The 23,000-nt window shown below is 31.3% G+C and overlaps 6 protein-coding genes and 2 long non-coding RNA genes across 13 annotated transcripts in view; 5 read left to right on the forward strand and 3 right to left on the reverse strand.

Moving 5' to 3' along the window:
• Window positions 1-90: 90 nt before the first annotated feature.
• LOC149093453 (uncharacterized) lies at window positions 91-1,837 on the forward strand. Its single transcript, XR_016199595.1, has 4 exons — window positions 91-469; window positions 584-800; window positions 913-1,086; window positions 1,184-1,837. It is a non-coding gene; the product is annotated as an uncharacterized LOC149093453 (long non-coding RNA).
• Window positions 1,838-1,898: 61 nt separating this feature from the next.
• Window positions 1,899-9,603, forward strand: LOC107364279 (limbic system-associated membrane protein). 5 transcript variants are annotated; one of them, XM_089268778.1, is made up of 8 exons: window positions 4,769-4,909; window positions 5,203-5,278; window positions 5,752-5,966; window positions 6,047-6,251; window positions 6,595-6,774; window positions 6,984-7,115; window positions 7,190-7,546; window positions 9,288-9,603. In XM_089268778.1, exons 3-8 carry the CDS (start codon window positions 5,772-5,774, stop codon window positions 9,572-9,574), a joined length of 1,356 nt encoding a protein of 451 aa, XP_089124904.1. In that variant the 5' UTR covers window positions 4,769-4,909; window positions 5,203-5,278; window positions 5,752-5,771; the 3' UTR covers window positions 9,575-9,603. The 5 variants fall into 5 exon arrangements, with proteins under 5 accessions (XP_015787100.2, XP_015787102.2, XP_015787103.2 ...); XM_015931614.3 differs by lacking the exons at window positions 4,769-4,909; window positions 5,203-5,278 and adding an exon at window positions 1,899-2,224; XM_015931616.3 differs by lacking the exon at window positions 5,203-5,278 and having other exon boundaries at window positions 4,255-4,909.
• Window positions 3,649-4,389, reverse strand: LOC112539040 (uncharacterized). The gene is made up of 2 exons (XR_003082602.2): window positions 3,916-4,389; window positions 3,649-3,815 (listed from the first exon to the last, which is right to left on the reverse strand). It is a non-coding gene; the product is annotated as an uncharacterized LOC112539040 (long non-coding RNA).
• Window positions 9,604-11,799: 2,196 nt separating the features above from the next.
• On the reverse strand, window positions 11,800-13,784 carry ND-49 (NADH dehydrogenase (ubiquinone) 49 kDa subunit). The gene has a single exon (XM_015931406.3). The coding sequence runs from the start codon at window positions 13,638-13,640 to the stop codon at window positions 12,198-12,200; it is 1,443 nt and encodes a 480-aa protein (XP_015786892.1). The 5' UTR covers window positions 13,641-13,784; the 3' UTR covers window positions 11,800-12,197.
• A 280-nt stretch (window positions 13,785-14,064) lies between these two features.
• On the forward strand, window positions 14,065-15,056 carry eca (transmembrane p24 trafficking protein eclair). The gene is made up of 2 exons (XM_015931410.3): window positions 14,065-14,380; window positions 14,525-15,056. Exons 1-2 carry the CDS (start codon window positions 14,128-14,130, stop codon window positions 14,923-14,925), a joined length of 654 nt encoding a protein of 217 aa, XP_015786896.2. The 5' UTR covers window positions 14,065-14,127; the 3' UTR covers window positions 14,926-15,056.
• A 297-nt stretch (window positions 15,057-15,353) lies between these two features.
• LOC107364098 (uncharacterized) lies at window positions 15,354-16,336 on the forward strand. Its single transcript, XM_015931409.3, has one exon. The coding sequence runs from the start codon at window positions 15,354-15,356 to the stop codon at window positions 16,137-16,139; it is 786 nt and encodes a 261-aa protein (XP_015786895.1). The 3' UTR covers window positions 16,140-16,336.
• Window positions 16,235-17,614, reverse strand: Bub3 (mitotic checkpoint protein Bub3). Its single transcript, XM_015931407.3, has 2 exons — window positions 17,303-17,614; window positions 16,235-17,232 (listed from the first exon to the last, which is right to left on the reverse strand). Exons 1-2 carry the CDS (start codon window positions 17,504-17,506, stop codon window positions 16,444-16,446), a joined length of 993 nt encoding a protein of 330 aa, XP_015786893.2. The 5' UTR covers window positions 17,507-17,614; the 3' UTR covers window positions 16,235-16,443.
• A 734-nt stretch (window positions 17,615-18,348) lies between these two features.
• LOC107364094 (cell adhesion molecule Dscam1-like) overlaps window positions 18,349-23,000 on the forward strand; it is a 47,573-nt gene continuing 42,921 nt past the window's right edge. The window contains exons 1-2 of one of the 2 annotated variants that reach the window (XM_015931404.3): window positions 18,349-18,949; window positions 19,612-20,019. In XM_015931404.3, the coding sequence (XP_015786890.2) occupies window positions 18,871-18,949; window positions 19,612-20,019 (487 nt within the window). In that variant the 5' untranslated portion in view covers window positions 18,349-18,870. The remainder of the gene's footprint in view (window positions 18,950-19,611; window positions 20,020-23,000) is intronic. The other variant, XM_015931405.3, reaches the window with a different exon arrangement.

Genomic DNA, 23,000 nt, shown 5'->3' on the forward strand with positions numbered 1-23,000 from the left:
GAATCAATTCAATTGATTCAATTGGTGGAAACAGATGTAGAGACAAGGAAGCGCAAAATTCAATTTAATTTCTGATCTAATATGACAGATTTTTTATTCACAAACAAATGATTGCAATTCTTAATGAACTTATCTTAACCAAGGAATATTCATATTTCTTTTAGCCTGGTAACTTCTGTAGATTAAATGGTGAAAGCTCGATTTTCATACAATTGTATTACCTTTAAACTAACCGTTACTGTTAGCCTTTTGTTTTATATTTACTTTGCATCTATTTAACTTTCATTTTATTTTATGTTAACATTAACCAAATTGTTTATTTATTTTGATTTATTTTTTAATCCGTGAATATTTAGTTTCTCAAAATCAACCGTTTCAACCGTTACAATTAACAGTGCATGAAACTACTAGACATCAATGTCAACCTTCACCATGGACAAAAAGGATTCAGTCCAACAAGCTAAACTGGGTAAAGTAAAAAAACCAGGAATGTAGTAAATTTTAACTAATACAATCATCATTATCTTCATAATCATCATGATCATCATCACCATCATCACCCACTTATTCAACTTTAAACAAGTAAACATGGTGATAAAGCAAGCAATAGTAGCAAATCAATGTGTAATTGTCATCGCTACTTTACGCCCATGATTGATGGTAAATCAGCTGAAGAGGAAGACCAGTCAACACATACACACAGTCAAATTACTGTGTATATTTTATTGGTTAAAATACATGTTACTGACATTGGTAGATGAAAGTAAAGTCAAAAAATATGCTCTACAGTATGTGTAAAGGTTGGTTTTAAATGAACGTGAAATGAATTGCAGAAAAAGGACTAAATGAGAATGATATTTGTATGAAACAACTTCTCTTCTTCTCTCTTCCCTTTTCCTTTCCAACTCCCAGGGAACATTTATCATGGTATATTTGGAAGACCATTTTTGGATGATGAGGAGAGATGAATAAAAAAACATAGTCTCTATTTGTAAGCCGATGTGGACAGTGGATCATCTTTACACCAATATATATATATTTTTTGAAATATATTGTCAAAAAAAATATATTGGAAAGTTGGTTGAGGTGAACGTGAATCGCCTTAAATCAGTAATAGAGTTGATAACTTTTTTTTCCTCTCTTCCTTTATTATCATTATCATCACCATTATTATTATTATTAGTACTATTATCATTATTACACTAAACATTGATGGCAAAGGATAAGGTAAAAGATGTTGACAAGATTGGCACTTTAGAGGAATCAAAAAATGATAATAATGGAGGCAAGACGAGGTGAAAAAACAAAATGCTTACTCTTCAAAGGAATCACAATGGACTGTTCGTGCCTTTACCTTCCCAACTTCACATTTTCCCTGTTTGTCTGGTGTAAAATGTTTACTCGACTGTTGATTCCTGTTGATTACAAGTTTAAAAATCATTGTTCCAATATATTTTTAATCATTGAAATGTCGCCTCATTATCAAGTTAGATGACACAAATAATTTCAAGCTTCATCTTTTCCCTTTTTTTATTTATTCAATTCACGGTTTCATCAGTTGGTCCCCATCATTCAGTTAAATTATCAAATCACCCTAATGGCAATCATCATCATTATCACAGTATTTTCATCATCACCATAATCATCAAGTGCAGTTAAATATTTGCTCGAGAATCTTTCAAAGTTAATGAAATCTCAAATTGTCAACATCTAAACATTTTAAGGTCTAGGATGAAGCTTTATGCATAAATCTTGAATTTTACCTTGCAGTTTAACTCCAATGTTAATCAAAAATGGCAACAATCAACTAATAATAAAGTTGATATTGATGGTGAAAGCGCTTGCGTCCAAAATTTACACAACTAACTGATCATTTTCATCAGCCAAATGATGATGTTCATCTCACTCTGAACCATCATCCGTCTTTTTTTTTCATCACAAGTTTGTCCAAGTTTAGTTTGTTATTGAAACTTGCAAAAATAAAGCCACTAAATCACAATACAAATTACTCGACGAATCACCTTTTATACTCAACTTTGCTTACAATTGGTTTACTTTGTAAAGTTACATATGATTTAATTGACTGTTGTGTTTCAATTTGTTAACAACAATCGGACTATCAAGTGAAAAGTTTCAATGAAATTTGATTATCTCTATCCGATTAACAATAGTTACAGTTTTAATTTGCCTTTATTTAAACTGAAACCCGATGTTAACCTAAAAGGTGAGTTTTAAATTGTCAAATCTCAAATCCCAAACAAATTAACCTGAAACCACTTGAAACAATTTGTGCTTTACGACAATCAAAACATTCATATTGTCCGCTTTCTTTCAACTTATTAAGATAAACTATTATTGCAATCAAAATGATTGAAATAATTTGCTACTAACTTGATTATACCTCATTTGTCTTACCAAATAAGATGGATCACCAGACTTTACCATATTTGTTAATCATATCATATCTTTAATACCAATAATTACCAGTTTTATTTAAGAAAGTCTCACGTAATATAACAATCTAATTTATCTCAATCAATCAATCAACCAACTTGATCAATCATTCAACATGGCAAGCAAAAAAACCGAATCTTAGTGTATAACAATTGACAGGAACAATGAAAGTTAAATATCAGCTGATTTTAACGATTCAATAAATCTAATTGATTTACAATTTTACAAATATTTTACTCTATATTTACAATTGACTGATAAATTTGGTTACATAAGCGATGGTAATTACAGTGAAATGAATGTGAAAATGTTTTGATTAGAGTTGATATTGTTTTACACACAATTGATTCCAATGTTTAAGATGATTGCCAATATTTTGGTTAACTGGGTAAATGGTTACCTTAATAGCTTATTTTGTAACTTTTTCATCTCAACTGGAGTCACTTACAAACTTGAAAACTTGCCTGATGATAATAATAATGATAGGAATGATAATAATTTATATAAATATGTTGGATGAGAGGTTTACCAAAAGGTTTTTGATAAATACATATAAACAAAAGGTATAAACAAACTCATAACTCTTTCCTCATAACCATTTAGATCCGCAAGTTTTTTGTTTGTATCTTGTTTTGCACCTTTTGTTTCCTTCATTGTTATATCCAATTTAAAGACCAGGCCAAAAACCCTTAAGGATTGCGATGAAAATTTCAAGTCATGTTCACAGTTTTGAAATTGAGATATCAATATATACAGCAAGATGAAGATGATGATGATGATGATGATAATCTTTCACACACACACACAAACATACATTTATATAACTTTCATCAAGTAATAAGATGAAAAAAAATATAAATGGAAGGTAAAGTAAAAAAAGTTAACCAAGAAAAAAATGACAATTTTTAAGGTTAACTTCGTTTACTTGTCCCCTTGCATTACATTCAGACAATTTACAATTTAATCTTGATCATTTAACCAAATTACCTTGCACATTAAAATTATCTTGATAGAATTGGCAGGAAGAAGGGAAAGTTGTAAATGTATCTGAATATAATACAATAACGAAACATGTTTCAACAAAACAGTTTACATAATATTTATCAACTGTAAGTATGTTTTGTTGTATACCATGTGTATTGTACAATACGTTGTGATTGTTTAAATTGATTAGTCTTCATTAGATGTTGATAAAAAAACAAATCATCAATCCCCTTGTGTCCATTTACCAGGTAAAAACTAGGGTTTCTTTAGGTCTTTACATTGTGCTTTTCGTCTTCTGGCTTTGTTTCAGTTGATAGAGTTGTTACATGAAAGTCTAACCGTTGCAATAGCCAAGACCAAGTCCATTAAAAGAGAGACTGGAAAAAGGATAGAAAAGATTAATTTTAAAATGGACATTCAACTTGATTTTGTTATTTATATTAATAATATCTCACCGACCAATTGAAATTGACTCACCTATTATCTCTATTAGCTTGGAACAGAAGTTAATTCAATAAAGCCAAAAGATGTTCTCTGGTTGTCTTTGTAGGTTTAGGTTGTTGGTTTATCATTGTTTTTTGCTTTTAACCAAGTAATCTGTGGTGATGGTTTCTCGATCAGGGAACATTGGATAAAAAGAAAATTTTGTTACATGAATTGATCAGAAGAAATTTGAACAAAAATCATCTCATCACATAATAAACCGAAAAAAAAGCTAAACATGAAACTGTCAACAAAAAGTTACTGTTATAAGAAGCTAAACTCACTCTAATAACTGTGAACATATTTGCTCTTTTTTTAGACACTCTTATAGCTACTAACATCAATCTTGTCAGACGAACATGAAAAAACTAAAAATCATTTTCAATGTTGTTTTATTTTTTATATTAAGTTTACTCTAGTTATAACACTATTATATCAAATACACCTTTCTAAGGTATCGTCTTAATTATAATTGTGTCCCACAAAATTATATCTTAAATCATGGATAGACTCAAGGATGAGACAAAGAACGGAGTAAAGGCGCGTATAAAACCACATGTCCACCCAAGTCATGGGCAACAGTTCAATAATGGTTTTATTATTAAATTGTGTAACAAGATTTGGAAATCTTACATCGCTATTTCAACAATTAATGAAATTTCAAGTCAATCTATTATCCTAAGCCTTAAGATGGTTGCCTTCAAATTCTGGTTGCGTTATATTTATATTGATATATGAGATAACTCACCACCAACAACATAATCAACAAAGAAGGGTTATTTATCAAGAAGCTTAAAATTTGTTTGCTCAGAACATTAACCAGTCAAAAGGATTCAGATTTATCTCAATTTTTCAATTGTTGAAACATACCTGTTCTGTCAACCACAGAAACTTCATCACTTTGTATTTTCACTTTCATAACAACCCAAAAAAAGCTGTTGATGTCGTGGTTTGATTGCTATATCAACAGGAAAAGAGATGATTCAAAGTAAGATTAAACAAATTGAAGATCTAATAATATTAATAATAACTTGTCCAAATCACACTGATTGTTAATATTATTTTAATCAACCAACTTTTATCCATTTGGATGTCCAGATTTCATGTTTACCTTTCACCCAAGTTTTCCACTCTACCCAAAGCAAATATTGCAACCACTACTCAATTCAATTGTATCAATAATATTTTTGTGTTTCAAAATTTCCGCTCTCATCTTCAATAATTATCAATTTCACTGGTTGCTGATGAAAATCCAAATATATTGAACACTTAAACATTTAGGATTGTAACCAGAAAAAAATAAAGACAAGATGGATTCAGATTGAAAAGATTTATTGATTATCATTATTTATGTGAGGTAAAAAAGCATAACTTCAACTCTTGAAATGTATTCACTTAAGGTAAACAGACGATCTCTAACAAGAAAAGGTTAAATCATTTTACCAACCGAATAAAATTATCATTTGATAATCAGATGATAAATATAAACATTTCTGGTTATGGTAAATAGCTGTGAAATGAATTGAAATGAACCACATTATCAATTCAAGTTAATAAGACTTATTTTTAAGCCAGAATCAATTGTTGTGCACAAATTGGCTTTAAAAATCTTGTTTAATCATAAGACATCTCAACTTTAAATTCATTTTCACAATTTAGTGCATTAAACATGGATTCCAATGATCCTGTATTTCATACACTCATGTTGAGCATTAGAGTGGTTATGAACACTTTATGCTGTGAAGCAAATTGCGAATCAACGATCTGTTGATTGAAGCCTTAAGATCAAAAATTGAGTTTTAATGATTTTCATCTTTTCTTTTCTTACAGAGATAATTGTATTTATTGTGATGACATTTTTCCTGGTTGAATGTCAACCATCAAACTATTATTTACCCAGCAATCCTAACCAAAACCATCAACCTACTTACCATAGTTTAAATCCAGAAAGACCAGAGTTTATTAAAAGTATACCTAATTTATCAATTGTTACTGGTAAAGACGCTGTTATGAGATGTTCCGTTAAAAATTTAGGAAACAATATTGTAATTATCATTTTACTTTGAACCTTTTATCGACTTCCAACAATTTTTTAACAACTCTTTCCTTTATCCATTTGTTTCAGATTTCTTGGCATCATTTAGAAACCAATTCTGATCTCACCATTAATAAACAAGTTTTATCTTCCAATCCTCGGATTAAAATTAAACAGGATAAAAATGATTGGCTATTAATAATAAATAACGTTTCACTGGAGGATAGAGGCTTTTATATTTGTCGTATCAATTGGCTTGAACCTAAGTCACAACTTGGTTATCTAAATGTTGTCGGTAAGTTTAGGCCTAAAAGCCAAATCAAACCTTTATTTTTACTGACTGATCATTTGAGTCCCTGTTTGTCGTTAGGATACTCGAAACGATTGAAACAAATGTTGAAATATTAATAAGAAAACTATTGAAACTCATTAAGACAAACACTTGTTTGAATTGTTTCCTATCTTCCAGTAAGCATTGAACCAACCGATCAACTTTGGTGCTTTGCTTTTCAATTTATTTTATAGAAACGATTCTTTAACCCATTTATTCAAATTTGATTTAACTAATGTGATGACTTAGTGAATCAATCGCTTAAAACTAGGATTAACATCTGATATTGACTTTTGTCCATTTCCAGAGCCTCCAAGATTTGATGAAAGCTCATTTACAAGTGGCAGTGAAACAACGGTTCGTGAAAATAGTAATTTAACGTTAACTTGTCGTGCTTCCGGTAATCCGAGTCCAACAATTGAATGGCGTCGTGAAGATGGTCGGCCAATATATCAATCAAGTCCAAAAGGATTGTATCCGGAGACAGGTATGGTTAACTAGAGTAAAAAATAGACATGAAAAGATGATCTTCCAATTAGTCAATTGAATGATCCCATAAAGGATATCTTTTGTTTGGTAAATGAAATGGAAAGTCAATTTCATCTTTCTGTGTCTCCTTAACCAGATAGTTTTGCTATTAAGTGTGTGTTACTTAAGATAATCATTGATAATCCATTAATCTGATCTTATTAAAAGGGGTGCCTTCGGTTATTGGTGAAGAACTGAGTTTCACCCCAATAACCAGATGGAACATGGGTTCATATCTTTGCATTGCTTCCAATGGTGTACCTCCTTCAATAAGCCGTCGAGTGATAATCTATGTCCAATGTAAGTATCTAATTAATTTATTATAAACCATCAGAAAGAAAAGTGACTAATTATTTTCTTATATTTACTTTCAGTTGCTCCAGTAATTAGGATACCTTCAGTAAGTGTTACTGGAACCAAAGGTGCAAATGTAACTCTACAATGCTCAAGTGAATCAAGTCCAATTGCTGATCACAGTTGGCTTGATCAAACTGGTAAACTTATCGGTTCCTCTGGTTTACCCAATCTGAAAGCTGCCAATAAACAAAACAACAAAACGTCTGTCGATGCCAAAACCAGTTTAAAATACACTATTCAATTAATTAAAACGTACCACTTCAAGATTACCTATCAATTGACCCTCACTGACCTAGACTATGGAGACACAGGTCGTTACATTTGCCATGCGAAAAATATTCTTGGATTTGCAAAGTCAAGCATTTTCTTGCAAGGCAAGTCATTACCAAACCTAACTCCAACTCCAATACAAAAAAAACAATATTCAGACAGGGTTAGATTTACATTTTGATAGATTCAGTTGAGTTGAATGAATTGATAAAGAGTTGGACAATGATTTGACCATTAAATGTGAACCAATTTAAAAGATGATTTATGAAAGATAACAAAATGAAGTTCCATTGATAATATTTAAAACAATGTTTCTTTTTGTTGCTGGTTGACTGACAAATGTATCAAAATGTATAACTAAATATTAGATAATAGATTCAACCAAAAGGGACAAACAAAATGGTAAACATATGGATTTGTGAATAATTATGATATTAATAGCAATAATAGCGATAATAATAACGATAATAATGATGATAATAATGATAATATATATTGGTAAAGATACAAAATAAATATAGATTTTAATTGACAATTGGACTTGTGTGTTGAACCTGCAAGTGTAAATCAATTGACAATTGGTTGTAAGTGTTGAGTCGCGATTGAAAGTCAATAAATTGTTTTCCTTTATGTTGCTCCAATAAAACTAAATAATATAATTGATGAAAGGTTAATTTAATAATATAACACAAGAAAAGGTATACAAGATATGGTCACGAATTATCATTCTGATTCAGTTTGCATATCATCCCATGAGACTTTAATAATAACCTTTTGAACAAACTTGAACAGTACAATTTATCTTGCTTTATTATAATTACCTTTTGTATTTTTACCTTTTTCAGTTTCTATTCATCTTTCAACTTTTTTTGCTAGTTTCAATTGATTGAGTTTACATTAATTAAAACTAAACACAATTGCTCTTTTTTTTATATTTTAACCCATTAAACCGATAATTATTATAAAACTGGTCAAAACCCAATTCATATCTTAACCAGAAACAGCAGGAATACCAATAGTCACAGGTTCACCAAGTTAATAATTAGATGATGAAAAGGTATTTGCTGAACCACTCCCAGTCAGTCCCTTAATCAACTCCCATTCAATTGAATAATTATCCAAGTCAACACGTATTTCAATGACAATTTACCTTGCAATTCAGTCTCTTGCTCCTATTTAATATTACAGTCATTTGTTTTGAATCATTAAAACAAGTACTTTACCTTATGTTAACCATTTTAACCTCAACAAGATATCCTTCAATTGACCAATTACACTGGTAAACAGTAGCCAGTGATGGTCAGCTGTTTAACACTAGAAATGTAATCTTTCTGTTTATCCTTTTCAAGTGTTTAAGATTAGTATTTGAGTTGTTGAATAATTGATTGCTATTCAACGTGTTTATTATCATCATGGAATCACCATCATTATGATTAGTAAATCAAACTGATACTTGAGTTTATAAATGTTGATCCAGGTTAGATTTATTCATTAGCAAGATCATTTGGAGGAAGAAAATGTTATTAATAATTAACTGATTCACTGTTGATAATGTTTCTACCTTTAAATTATATTTTCATATCAAACTAACTTACTAAATCTAGATTACAGTAATCATCATCAATTTACGCCAAAATTATCTTTTACCTCAACTTTAACTATTTATTAGCTAACAAACCGTAAATCTCATCCCAATGTATAATACAAATCACTTTGAGTTTTTGCGGTTTTACTTCATTAAACATGTAACCATTACTTTTGTTTTAACCCAAAAAAACCTAACTTATTGGTCAACCTTTAATACCAATTCAATTTTAATCTAATTTCATCTTCTATTCTCAACAGTTAAGGATTATTCAAAAGCAATTGACAATTCAATTTCAACAAAAGACGATAACAATTTGGATTCAGATTCGGAAGCAAATAGCGCTGAGATTGACAATTCAACCGTACTTCAACCTTCCGAGTTAACCACAATTGCACCCAAAACCAGTTGGATTTCAAGCGATGTCACTTCAACCAGTGAAGTCAATTCAAATGAATCAATCAAAGATTCTGGTTCAATTTTGTTACCAATCAAATCAACTCTGATTACTTTAACAATCTTATTGAATAATTTATTGTTCAAATAAAAGGCTAAACCGCAATTACAATTGTTAAACACTTTGTTTTACCTGAAAATAACAAAATTTTAAAACTGTCAATTAAACTCCAATGAGAATCAACTCCAAATGTAAAGTGATAATCAACTGCTTTTTTTAAAACTCAACTTTAGTCTTAAGTTGATTGTTACTCTGGTTAAATTACTGACTAAAGTTATTGTTAGTTAACTGAAGTCTCATGAGAAACATAATTGAATTGTTTTAAGGTTTTTTTTTGCTTCACTGTTGTATTAACAAGAGCAGGTAAAAAAAGCTGGAAAGTTATAATAAAAGTTGCTGGTTAGATTACAATTTAATGGACAGGTTAATCCATCAAATTGAACATTAAACCATTTATCATGAGCATAATAATTTGAATAACTTTTAAATTATAATCATTACAAGCACAAAACAAGAAGCTAATCAAGTTAATTTAACATTCATTTCAACCAAATAGCTAATATATTCATTACACATTTAACCACATTTAAGTCAATAATTATTGGAGTTGTAAGATACATTAGTAATGGCCATTTATTATGATTCAATTCAAAGGTAAAAAGTTAACCAGTCAATTGATTAATGTTTAACTCTTCGTTTAACAGGTTAATTTAAATTTCCACCGTTAATTGTTAAGTCAGTTGACTAAAGATTGATAGACTGTTTAAAGTGTACATTTTTGATAATATTGGATGCATACACAAATGTAATCAAAAGTGGAAGCTGATTATTGAAGTTGAAATGAAATTGTATGTAAATATAAATAACAAATGAATATATTAACTTTGATAGGTTTTTGGATTGTTGTTGTTGTGCTGAGAGATGTTCACAATTGAATCATAAATATTTAAGGGTGAACAATCAAGTCAACAAAATGCCTTTCAACTCTATACACATATTGCAAGTGTTCATCAATCGTCTTAATACTTATTACTATTATTATTAGTATTACTGTTATTACAGTGAAAATGGTTGTTAATAATAATGATAATAATGTGTAAAGTAATAAGTCTTTTTGCTTGTTGAAGGTTTCATATCAAAACTGATCCAATGGTAAGTTATCAGTTATAACAAATACAAAAGTGTTATACATTATACTTTTACTATGCACCTTCATTTTACTCCTTTCAACTCTTCCTATCACCAAACCTTTACACTAAATCATGTTAACATGCAACTGATTATCAAGGGAATTCCATGTGTTATTTCAGTAGATTGCTGTATAGGTAAGAATCAACCATTATCTTGCCGTCTTCATATTCACCTTGATTTGTTCAAGTCAACACCAATTGTAGGATCAACCTTTTAAATCATTTTCACTCTTCAACATTAATGCAATCATGGATTCCATTAAAAGCAAACTAAGCGTCAAATTATTTGGATAACATTTTAACTTGAATTTGGTTAATTGTTCAGCTTACATTTGCTGATACATTTGAATACAAGTCAGTGTTGAGTTAACCTTTTGTTTGTGTGGCCAGCTTTGGACAGCTTTTAAGGCCTAACATTTGTTAGTTGTTTTCCTATCCAGTTAACCCTGACCACTGCTGTATAAGCTTGCATTTGTTGATTCAATTGTTGAACAGCTATTTTTGTGTTGACCATATCTTTTAATCTGCCAATGAATTAATCATTTCTTACTCTCAACTGTCTTATTGAATCGCTTTAATCTTGTTATCAGATTAACCATTTGACGGTTTTATTTCGATTGATTAATCTTTTCATTTGATCCTCAATTAACTCAACTTTTGGCACAATTTTAACATTCTAATCAGCTACAGTTATGGTCACACATGATCATAATTAACATGAGAGTTACATATTACCGTATTTATTTCTCCCATTAAAGACAAACTTTTCATGGATTAACTCATGCAAAACATTGTATTTATATTTATAATGATATTCTGATGAAACCGAGTCGCGTTAATTACCTCAAATTAAGGATGATTAAAATGAGAGAGTAAATTTCATTGAAAATGAATTCATGCCAGGACAATCGTTTTCTTATTAATATTGAATCAACATCATTCAACACTTTTTAACCATTATAGTTTGTTTGACAGGAATATATCAAATTTATGAATAGATTTTGATTTGCTAAAAAAATTAAAGTCGATTTTGTATTCCAAATTGAAAATAAACATTAGCAAATAAGGTTAATAACGTAAAATAGCATTCAATTGTTTATCAGAAAGTTGATAAATGACTACAAATTGTTAATTTTGACCAGACTGTACAATTTTGGACTTTTATTTAACAATAAAATTCACTTTAGCCTTTGAGATTTTCATCTCACTGAACAAGTGACGGAAAAAAGGATTTACATTACATGGCATTTTAATTACTTTAAATTTACGGACTTTCGATATTTTTGGGGTTAATTCAGCTATTGGAATAATTAATATATTCCTATTTCTGTTTCTTACTTTTTCTGATTATCAATTTTGTTTTGTTTGTTTTGAAAATATTTCATAAAAGACAGATTAATAAGAAGGCGATTAACTGTAGACAGTGATCAAAGTAAGAAAAATATATTAACTATTCTAATGGATGGAGTAACCCCAAAAATATTGAAAGTCCATAAATTTACTGTAGTTTATAAACGCTCTTTTTAACGATCTATTTCACCGAAAACGATATCTAAAGTACCAATGACGGCCACTACATCAGCAAGGAATGCACCTGCACAAAGTTTATCTATGGCTGCTAAATGAGCGAATCCAGGAGCTTTGATTTTACAACGATAAGGTCGGCTGGTTCCATCAGAAACAAGGTAAAGTCCAAATTCACCTTTTGGAGCTTCAACTGCGGTATAAGTTGATCCTGCTGGAACTTGATAACCTTCTGTGAAAAGTTTGAAATGATGAATCAATGATTCCATAGAAGATTTCATATCTGCTCGTGATGGTGGAACAACTTTATTATCATCAGCTTTAACAGGACCACTTGGCATTTTATTCAAACACTGCTCTATTATTCGAACGGATTGTCTCATTTCGAGCATTCTACAAAGATAACGATCATAACAGTCACCTTTAACTCCTACTGGAACATCAAACTCAAAATCTTGGTAATCGTCATATGGTTGAGTTTTTCTTAAATCCCATTTAATACCACTACCTCGAAGCATTACCCCGCTGAATCCATGATTAAGAGCATCTTCAGCTGAAATCACTCCAATATCAACGGTTCGAGCTTTAAAAATTTCACTGCCAGTTAGCAATTCGTCAATTTCATCAATACGATTAGGAAATTGAGTTGCCCATTGATAAATGTCATCCATTAAACCTAAAGGGATATCTTGATTGACACCACCGGGTCTAACATAAGCTGCGTGCATACGAGCTCCAGATACTCGTTCATAGAATTCACATAATTTCTCTCTTTCTTCAAAAAGCCAGAAAAATGGTGTAATGGCACCCAAATCAAGAGCTTGAGTTCCAATATTCATCATGTGGTTTAAACAACGAGTAATTTCAGCATACAAAACTCGAATATATTTAGCTCTTTTAGGAATTTCCATGTTCAATAACTTTTCAATAGCCAAAGAATAGCATTGCTCATTGACCATCATAGAAACATAATCAAGACGATCCATGTAGGGTAAGGCTTGAGTATATGTTTTATATTCCATCAGTTTTTCGGTTCCTCTATGGAGAAGTCCAATATGCGGATCCAATTTTATGATTTGTTCACCATCAATTTCACAAATAAGTCGAAGTACACCGTGAGCAGCAGGGTGCTGAGGTCCAAAGTTGAATCTAGCATTTTGGATCACTTTTTCATGAGGCTTTTCCCTGATGTAGTCATTACGTTTAGGCCTCCATTCAAGTTCTGGTTCATCGATAGCAACACCTAAAGGAGTTTCCCATGATTCATACCATTGTCTGTCAGGCCACCACTGACGAGCTCCACGAACTTGTTCAATTTTAGAATTAGATAAATTACTTAACACACCACCAACAGCTTGGTGACCTTTGATGAAGGTAAGAGTAGATGAAGTTCTACCACCAAGAGTACGTCCAATGTTGACCAAGTTTAATAATGAAGTCATGGTGGCTTTGTTGGTGGAGTATGCAAATAAAATTAATTTAGCAGAGAAAGATTAAAGAAAACAATTAGTAAATTAATCTTATGTGATTTATTTCATTGCTTTGATGTTTTCAAAACAAAACATTACACATATCGATATCGATAAAAATACAACTATCGATAGATTACATTTATGCACCAATTTCCGGCTATTATATAAAAACCTTGATAATACATTAAATTTTCACGATTTATGCTCAACGTAATTGCACTTTTGGCTTAATTTTAACAAAATTTTGTCAAAAAATTGCTATCCACAAGAAAATTAGCCGAAAATCTGAATTTTTAAGGACCTAATATTGGTTTTGTGGCATATAGATGTCGCTATTTGATTACATGTTTTGCTTAGCCGTAAAAGCTGGTTAACGTGTCTTTTAGCCATCTTTTAAAATAAGGTTGATCACAAACCAAATTGTTTACGATTAGTTTTATAATCAGTGGTATTAATTATGTTTCAATCTAGTGTTTCAGTAACTTTATTTTTAGTTTTTATAATTCAATTGGCTGATTGCCTTTATTTCCATATAGGGGAAACCGAGAGAAAATGTTTCATAGAAGAGATACCAGATGAAACTCTTGTTGTAGGAAATTACAAATGTCAACTGTTTGATCCACAAACTGGTGGTTACATGCCATCATCACCGGGAATTGGAATGCATGTGGAGGTTAGGGATCCTGATGATAAAATAATGCTATCTAAGGGTAAGTTTTATTATGATTATGCTATCCTAAATAGCTTGATTTGATGAGCTCTTGTGATGCTTTAGGCAGCAATGAATGAAGTGTCACTTTTGACTCAATGTAACTGTATTATCAAAACTAATTGAGATTATTCCTCTCTCACAGTTTACAGCTCTGAAGGACGATTCTCATTTACATCTCATGTTCCTGGTGAGCACGTTATCTGTTTGTATTCAAACTCTACTCGATGGTTTGCTGGTTCTCAGCTAAGAGTTCACTTGGATATTCAAGTTGGTGAACACGCTGTTGATTACGCTCATGTTCAACAGAAGGAGAAACTCAGCGAATTGCAATTACGTGTGAGACAACTTCTCGATCAAGTCGAACAGATCACAAAAGAGCAGAATTACCAGAGATATAGAGAGGAAAGGTTTAGACAGACCAGTGAAAGTACCAACTCGAGAGTTTTATGGTGGTCTTTGGGACAAACAATCATTTTGCTCGTCATGGGATTCTGGCAAATGAAACACCTTAAGAGTTTCTTTGAAGCAAAAAAATTAGTATAAAAGATCTATCATTTAAGATCCACGTCAATCGATCTTTTTCACTTGTCAACATCTGTATCAATTATTAACGAAAAGGGAAATTCTTTTCTTATGTACGGTGACAGAGCCTTATATAAAATCTTTTATTTTAATATCTGCCTCTGTTTTGTTGAATTATGTGACAGAATTTGCATTTAAATCTAATTTTTATGGTTAAATCGTAGGTTTGCAAAATTTGTAATTCCCGGACAAAAATACTCAACAATTATCGTGAGGATTCGATTACAGAAAAAAGCGAAAGAAAGTTGATTCACACCTTTCCTTGGTATATTGTTCATCGCTTACCGACCATCAAATTTTACATCAAATTTCGTCTCAACATTTCAACAACCTCAATTTATTTATTTGGTTCAGAATATTTTCTTTGCTTTTGCTTCTTCATTCAGTAAATGGTTTTAACGAGAAGTAAATCTTTACAATTGCTTAAACACAAACAATCAACCTGTCACCAGCCAATATTTAAACAACAAACTAAAACTAACTCTAAAAAATTTCCAAAAACACCGAACAAATTTCCATTAAAGCTTTGGGATATTGTAGAGTCCAAAGAAATACAAGCAGTTGAATGGCGGAAAGATGGAACAGCTATTGGTATTGATCCAGTTGAATTTCAGTATATTTTGAGAACCAATCAGTTGGGTTTTAAAACAGTAATTCTCAAAGCGTTTCTTAGACAACTAAACATTTATGGATTCCGTAAAGTCAATAGCGAAACAAATTATCTTGAATATGAACATCCATTTTTTCGCAAAAACAAACCAATTCTTTCAAAAGTTTTAAGAAATGTATCTTACAAAAATGAATTGGACCAGCCGCAAATAACTTCGATTACATCCTCACAGGAGTCAGGTATCGAAGTCAAGAAAGAAAACTCGATTGGTGAAGAAAATTTAAGCGAAGATCCGGAATCGACAACTCCATATACTCAAGATTCTGAGACCTTGACTGAAAAGACCCCGAATTTATCGCAAAAGAAAAATCTAAATAGTGATTTTGGTGAAGCTAAAGCAAGCTCTCCGAAAACAGTCCAGATCGAGGCATCGAAAGCCCCCGAATCAGTTTATGTTCACTATAACTACTATGGAAAGACTCGAAATGGTAAATTAAAAGAAACGAAGTCCTGCTGGGATGCAACATTTGCCGAAGATTTACCTGCTAATGCTTATTTTTTTTGAGCAACACAATTTAATCATTTGAGTGTTCAATTCCACATTTCACTTTGAGATGCTTCACAAAACCCGAATGCATTAATTAAATATGCTTTTAACTATTAATAAAGATCAAATATTTTGGATTTGTGCAAAAAAAAACAATAGAATACATAATTTATGCAAAGTGCAATGGCAAGATTTTTTTATAAAAAAACCTCAAGTTTTCTGGAAGATGAAAAGTCCAGATTAAAAGCAAGAGAAGACATTGATTGGATGAAAACATTGGTTGACAGAGAAAATTAGAAAAATGGTTAGGATAAATTATCCCTCACTTTGGCTTAGTTTCATGATCTGTTACCCTACGAATGATGATACTATCCTCAGGGATATCTTGGGATTGGTTCGTCTCGAAAAGGAAAGAAGATGCAATAGCTAGATAATTGTTATCAGGTGAAAAAGCGAGTGAACTTATGCTGGTTGGATATTTATGGAATTGGCAAAGTCTCTTCTTATTGAAACCATCCCATATGTTGACATAACCATCAGAGCCACCGGTAGCAAAAGTATTATACACTTTGTGGAACGAGATTGCATTGACAGGGTAAATATTCTCAATTCCTGTTCCTGTATCTTTGTTCCGATGACACTTGAAGGCATACTTTTTCTTTTGAACCTCGGGTGCAGGATCAAAATATTCAACAGATACTCTGCCTTCTATAGAACTGAGAACGTAACCCTGTTTATTAGGGAAACACTTGATGTATCTTGTCTGATATTTCAAAGAAGATTCCCGTCTTTGTTGTACATAAGACATGTTCCTTAGATCCCAAACAAGAACACGGCGACCAGCAGTTCCAACCACAAGTGTTTCACCACATATATCCATTGTGTAGATTTTTTCAGGTTGAGCAAAAGATCCCGATGGCGCGGGTGCTCTTGGATCCCACAATTTGATACAAGCATCCCAACCTCCAGTAATGACAACATTTATCTCTGGTGCATATTCAACACATCTAATTGCTCCATTATGAGTACCAGCAATTGTTTCCTTGCCAGAGACAAAATCAAAAATTTTCACTTGCTGGTCTAACCCTCCACTCCAGGCATGATTTGAATCCTAATGAAATACAAATTTCCAATGAGTTATATTTTACTTATTCACTTGAGAAACAAACAAGAAAGCTTACCTGAAACGCACAATCAAGAACCGGTGAATTATGTTTATACTGGGTTTTCAATTTGTTGACAGAAATATCATATAAACGAACAGTTGTATCCCAAGAAGCAGCGAGTAAAAACTGTGAACTATTCAATCCAAATTTAACACTTTGAATACAATCTTCTGGAGGTGAAGTCAACTTGAATTCGTTATTACTTTCCGAAAGAGTCATGTTAATTAGGTTAAATGTATCTATTAACAAATTAAAGAAATGTTGATCAGCAAACACCAAAAGGAGAGGAAGTTTGTTAACAAAATCAAGACAATGATATTGAATCAAGAAGGCGGTTAACTAAAATTCAAAAAAGCCCCGTGTAACTATAGCAACAACATAAAGGGACCGTTTTTTTAAGCTAACAATTAACTTCGCTTGAATAATCATTTGTTAACGTTTTTACGTTACAAGTCGTTCCTTTTCCCAATTAAAAAACAATTTCAATTCTTAATTTCCATCATCCTCTTAAAATTCCTCAAATTAGCAACCAATCACAACCTAACCAATAAACAGTCAATCATGTAAACTGCCTTCAAATAAACCATATTAAGATTATGATTGCCTGGCGATGAATAAACAGCTGAACACAATAATTAATTGCTAAACACAATATCGCTGGAACACAATCGATTAAATCTTCAAACAAAGCTTGCAAAAGGTTCACTGAAATAATACAAAATTGGCAATCATTTCATTTTATATCACATTGTATCAAAAAAGTGACTTTAGATTGCTTATTGACTCTTGAATACCCTAAATCGAGTTGTTAAGCCCTTCTAAGATCACCGATCTTGTTAATTCAATTTTAATTTCTTTAAATTTAGAGGAATAAGCTGACAATTATTAAATCAATTTCCAAGAATTTAATAAATCAAGAATCTTTCAGAATAATATTGTTTTTCGTTAAACCGAAAGATGACGCTGCATATAACGATAAAAGTGTTTCAATCAAAGTGAGAGTCAGAGTTTATTCGAACGGTGAACATGTTTATATGAGGATAAAAGTGTTATTCCGAGTCAACATTCAGTTGAGATGTGAATATTACAAGAATTTCCATCTCTTTCTTTTCTCTTCCTCTTCTTCCTTTTTTATTTTACCTCTTTCTCTTTCTGTCTTTGTACACATCTATTTCATTACATTTTATATCACTCAAATGTTGCCTCAAAATGTTAACATTAAAACAATGTTTTACCAGTTATCTTATAATCGGACAAACTTTAACTTCCAGCTCAACTTTAACCAATAGCCAATCATTTTAATTTCCAGTTAATGTGTCAAAAATGATCATCAAGCCAACATTATGCCAAAATTAAGTTGACAACAACATCAATAATTATAAATGTCCACTTTTGTGTTCCTAAAGTGAAGGACTGCAAGAAACAGAAAAGCCAACGAAAAATTTTTGTGTGTTGCTTACATTTGTTTCAGTGTTTTATTAATGTGTGATATCAACAATTTTCAACTGCTAAACTAACGTCTTAATAGCACACGGATTATGTTAATATAATTGATACACAATTGTAAATCAAAGGTTAAAGTGATGTTATCTTCCATAGTTAAAGTGCTTGCCTTTCACTACATTTTAATGTTAACTTACTCTCTTTTGTCTCAAGCTTATGGTGCGTATTTAACAATGGTTATCCTCTTCCTCCATTTGACTGTTATTATCCTCTCCCCAATATGACCTGTCAATTGTTTAAATTGAACTATCCATCAAAAATTTAACACTCATAAAAGGTTAACAAGATGAGGAAAGCTCGGCGAAAGGGAAGACAAAATTTTGCAAGATAATCTAACAAGTTTAGGCAACCAAATAAACTTTTATTTTCTTCTTCTTCTCCTATTCTTTTCTGTTTCAACTTCAAGATTCAACAATTCTTGAATGGAGCTAAAAATTTCTCTACAAGAATATATCAATATATTGGAAATCGTTGAAGCAGAACAAAGAGACATCAAAATAATTTAGACATTTGTCTTGATTTAAGGCAATGTCTTTACTATTCTTCCTTTTTGTCTTCGCATTTCCCTCCTAGAACCTTATATTATATTTATTTTATCGTTTTCTAGTGACATTCCCTCTTATCCATTATCTATTTTTCCCTTTCTTTATTTTTCTTCAATCTTCTTTTTTCATTTTCTATTTCATGTGATTTATCTCTGCTCTCTCCTTCCCCTTTCCTTCACATTTCCTATTCTGATTTCATCCTGATCTCATTCTGATAGTATTTGTAAATCTCATGTTTATCTTACTTTTTCTTCTCTTTCTCTCTTTTTGTTTTAGGTCAAGCACCATTGTTACTAAAGCGACCGTCCAATGTGACTGTATCACCGGACTCAATGGTATCCTTACGATGTGCTGCCAAAGGCAATCCTTTACCTCAAATAATGTGGACTACTCATGGCTATCCAGTCTCTGATTCAGCTCGGCTTCGGATCGGTGATTATGTTTCCTCAGAAGGTTCAGTCATCTCATTCATCAATATATCTCGTGTAAGCGTTGAAGAGGGTGGCCGCTACGAGTGCACCGCAATCAATGACTTAGGATCAGAATCGGCTCAATCCTGGATTAACGTTATTGGTCCACCATTTATTAAATTAATGAGAAATTTAACTGTTGTTGCTAGTCGCCCAATTTACATTAATTGTCCATACTCAGTCTATCGTTTATCAACATTATCCTGGTTCAAAGGTGAGATACATTGAGATCATCTCAACATCTCGACATTCAGCAAAATGGCAAACATTTTGTGCGGAAAATAATTTGTTTATTCTCATTTTTTGACATGAAAAAAAGATAAATTTACTACTCAAATAATGCCTGAACCTAAACTTAAACTCACAATGGTGTTGAAAAGTGTTCAACATGAAAACCAAATGAATTGGTTGGTTTACAATGGTTAAACAAGACAGCAACATCTTTGAGTTATTATTTCCTCTTCACTCTGTCAACTTTATTAACCAAACAAGAAGTGAAAAAAAAGAGATGAGACAAAGTTATCCATTGAAGTTACCAGTTGTAACAAATTTTGGTGTAACTTTTGTTTTCTCTTCAACTTTCCCTTCTTGTTCTGACCGATTCTTACACTTCGATGAACAATGTCATCGTTTAAGATTCAAACCAAAAAGCATTCATGAGATCCCCAGAATACAGGGAGTTGTCCTCGGATTATTTGAACCGTACAAGAAAAGAAAGAAAGAGAAGCAAAAAACCAAAGACTAATCGTAAATGAGAAAAATCCTCTTCATCCTTCATCATCACCATACTCATGAACATCATACTATTATAATTTCCTATTTTTTACACCAAAACATCAAGTTAACCTTTTTTTCCTCCAATTTTTTGTTCACTTTCATTTGTAACTTTTCTGAATCACATTCAAGTTTCATCACTTCTCAGGAGGAGGCATTTGAAACTTATCCCTGTTTCCTCTGAATCCTACTCGATTCACTCCATGATAGCTAATCTCAGAGTTGATCGGCCAGTCTGAATCTGAGTAAATTTCCATTCCAAAAGCAAACAAAGTCTCAGGAAATTTGATACAGAAAAAACAAAAACTCCCAGTGAGAATCTCACGCTTATTATATTATCATGAACAGAATCACTGATAGACACATAGGCAAAAATATGGGAAAATCTTGAAACAACTGCTCAAGGCAATGAACTGTTCTGATAAGATTCACGAATACAATGCTAAATGATTTGGTTTCCTACTGAAATTAATATCCATTAAAATTATCAGTATCACAGGAAAATAGAGTTTGAAATAAGTTAAACTCTGAAATGGAGTTAATTCTTATTCCAATGTTTATCATGTTTTCTTACTCCCTTCAATATAATGTTTCAGTAAAAATTACTCGATTCATGAAATGTTCAATTTCCTTTCAATTGTATTTCAATTCAATTGTTGAAACTTGAACATTATTTTATTTATGACCAACAATCTTTTCATCCTCTTATTGTTATTGATATTACATATTGTATATTTTGTGCTCAAAATGTGATGAACAATATTATTCATGTTTACTTTGGAAACAAGAATCACCTTCCGGTTGATAAAATTGAAATAAAAGGCGGAAAAATTTTGATAAAAACATATTCAATGTTCAATTCAACATTCAATTCGTTCTTCAATCTCTTTCCTTTTCAGCATTTTCCACTTTTTTTCATTTCGTTTCATTTTGAAACTGTTCAATGTTCAAACAGTAATTAACAGTTCAATTAGCCTTTTTTCATGTTATTTATTCATCATTGACTTTGTAACATTAAACAAATGTTTCATTACCAATTGATAGTTAAGAGTTACAATTGTTTTTAATAATGTTTAATTGACTCGATAGCAACTAATTCATTTGAGTTCTCTTTTCGTTCTTTTCATGATTACATGAAATTTGTTTTTGCCTTCTTGTTTTTTCTCCCTGTATCTTGATTTTGTTTGTTCAGTCGCCATTTCCCAATGAGTTATTTTTCAATGAATCTCACAGGAATCAATTGTGTTTACTCAATACAATAGATTGGATTAAAGGTTTGCATTTGTGCCTTTTGTGCTGTTTAACCACAAATAATTTCTAATTAATCTGATTTAACTTAATTAGCTAACCAGGTTTTCAACCGCAAAGGAGGAGGAAACGAGAATTTCATGAAACTGAATGGCTAGTAATCAAGGAAAAAGCAAACTATAGCAGGTTAAGCAAAAAATAATCACCAAAATCTAAAGAAAAGTTATCGTGTTTGATAATTCACCTTTCATCAAACCACCTTGATCATGTCAATACAAAACTCCAATCAACAACTTGCCTAGTGAAACCTCATTTTTGCCTGATATTGATCCAGAATTCAATGCTTGTCGATAGTCAAAGAAGCATTCTCAATGTGCAAATTGAATGCTATGCCTTACAGTAAACAATCAGCTTGTAATCAGGCAATTGGATGCTAACCATTATACTACCAGAGATTTAATATTTTGTTTAATTGTTTGAATAACATTGAATTGGTTGATGGTTAAATGTTCAACAATTTGATTGAATGATTGAAGATGGCAAAATAGTTTTCCCTCGTTATTGAATGAAATCTGATTGAAAATGCACTTATGTGACAAGCAAGAATGACCGGAGTTCATCCTCTTCCTCTCTTTTCAATACTTAATTGACAATATTTCCTTCCTAATCATGAAGTCAATCATCATCTGTTACCATTTAAAAGTTCATTGAAGTAAAAATAATCTCAAGAATGGAAAGAGATGAGAATGGCAAATGGAAAGAAAGACTGAATGAAAGAAATGATCTATTATTGAAAAAAAAGTGAAACGAAAATATCATTTCTTTCAATATTTCCTGATAACTTAACTTATCCTTTTCCGGATTCTTTTCTTTTCTTCCAATACTTTATTGTAAGCAAAAAGATGAAGAAGAAAGCGAAAAACTTTTAACTTAAATTAATTCCTTTATATTGAATCATGTAATATCTACAACAATAATAGTCATAATAATAATATCAGAAATGATAATATCATGAAATATTTTTCCCTATTTTGCTCTCTCTGGTCAACAATGTTCTGATTAAATTTGACCATAAAAAAAGTGAATGAAAAATAAAAAAGGTCACTTATATTAAACTAATGATTCGTAACAATACAAAAAGAGCATAAATAAAGCCAAATTGTTACAATCCAA

This window comes from Tetranychus urticae, chromosome 3 (assembly GCF_039701765.1).
Source record: "Tetranychus urticae isolate SD_2017Ah chromosome 3, NJAU_TeUrti_SD_1.0, whole genome shotgun sequence".
NCBI lineage: Eukaryota > Metazoa > Arthropoda > Arachnida > Trombidiformes > Tetranychidae > Tetranychus > Tetranychus urticae.

Excerpts from the sequence above, each read along its gene's own strand:
- LOC107364279 (XM_015931614.3), top strand. The coding sequence starts at position 2,137 with ATGAAATTTGATTATCTCTATCCGATTAACAATAGTTACAGTTTTAAT. Across the intron at positions 2,225-5,751 it reads ACCCGATGTTAACCTAAAAG|AGATAATTGTATTTATTGTG; the intron begins GTGAGTTTTAAA and ends CTTTTCTTACAG. Across the intron at positions 6,775-6,983 it reads AGGATTGTATCCGGAGACAG|GGGTGCCTTCGGTTATTGGT; the intron begins GTATGGTTAACT and ends TCTTATTAAAAG.
- eca (XM_015931410.3), top strand. The coding sequence starts at position 14,128 with ATGTTTCAATCTAGTGTTTCAGTAACTTTATTTTTAGTTTTTATAATT. Across the intron at positions 14,381-14,524 it reads TAAAATAATGCTATCTAAGG|TTTACAGCTCTGAAGGACGA; the intron begins GTAAGTTTTATT and ends CCTCTCTCACAG.
- ND-49 (XM_015931406.3), bottom strand. The coding sequence starts at position 13,640 with ATGACTTCATTATTAAACTTGGTCAACATTGGACGTACTCTTGGTGGT.
- Bub3 (XM_015931407.3), bottom strand. The coding sequence starts at position 17,506 with ATGACTCTTTCGGAAAGTAATAACGAATTCAAGTTGACTTCACCTCCA. Across the intron at positions 17,233-17,302 it reads TTCTTGATTGTGCGTTTCAG|GATTCAAATCATGCCTGGAG; the intron begins GTAAGCTTTCTT and ends GTATTTCATTAG.
- LOC107364098 (XM_015931409.3), top strand. The coding sequence starts at position 15,354 with ATGGTTTTAACGAGAAGTAAATCTTTACAATTGCTTAAACACAAACAA.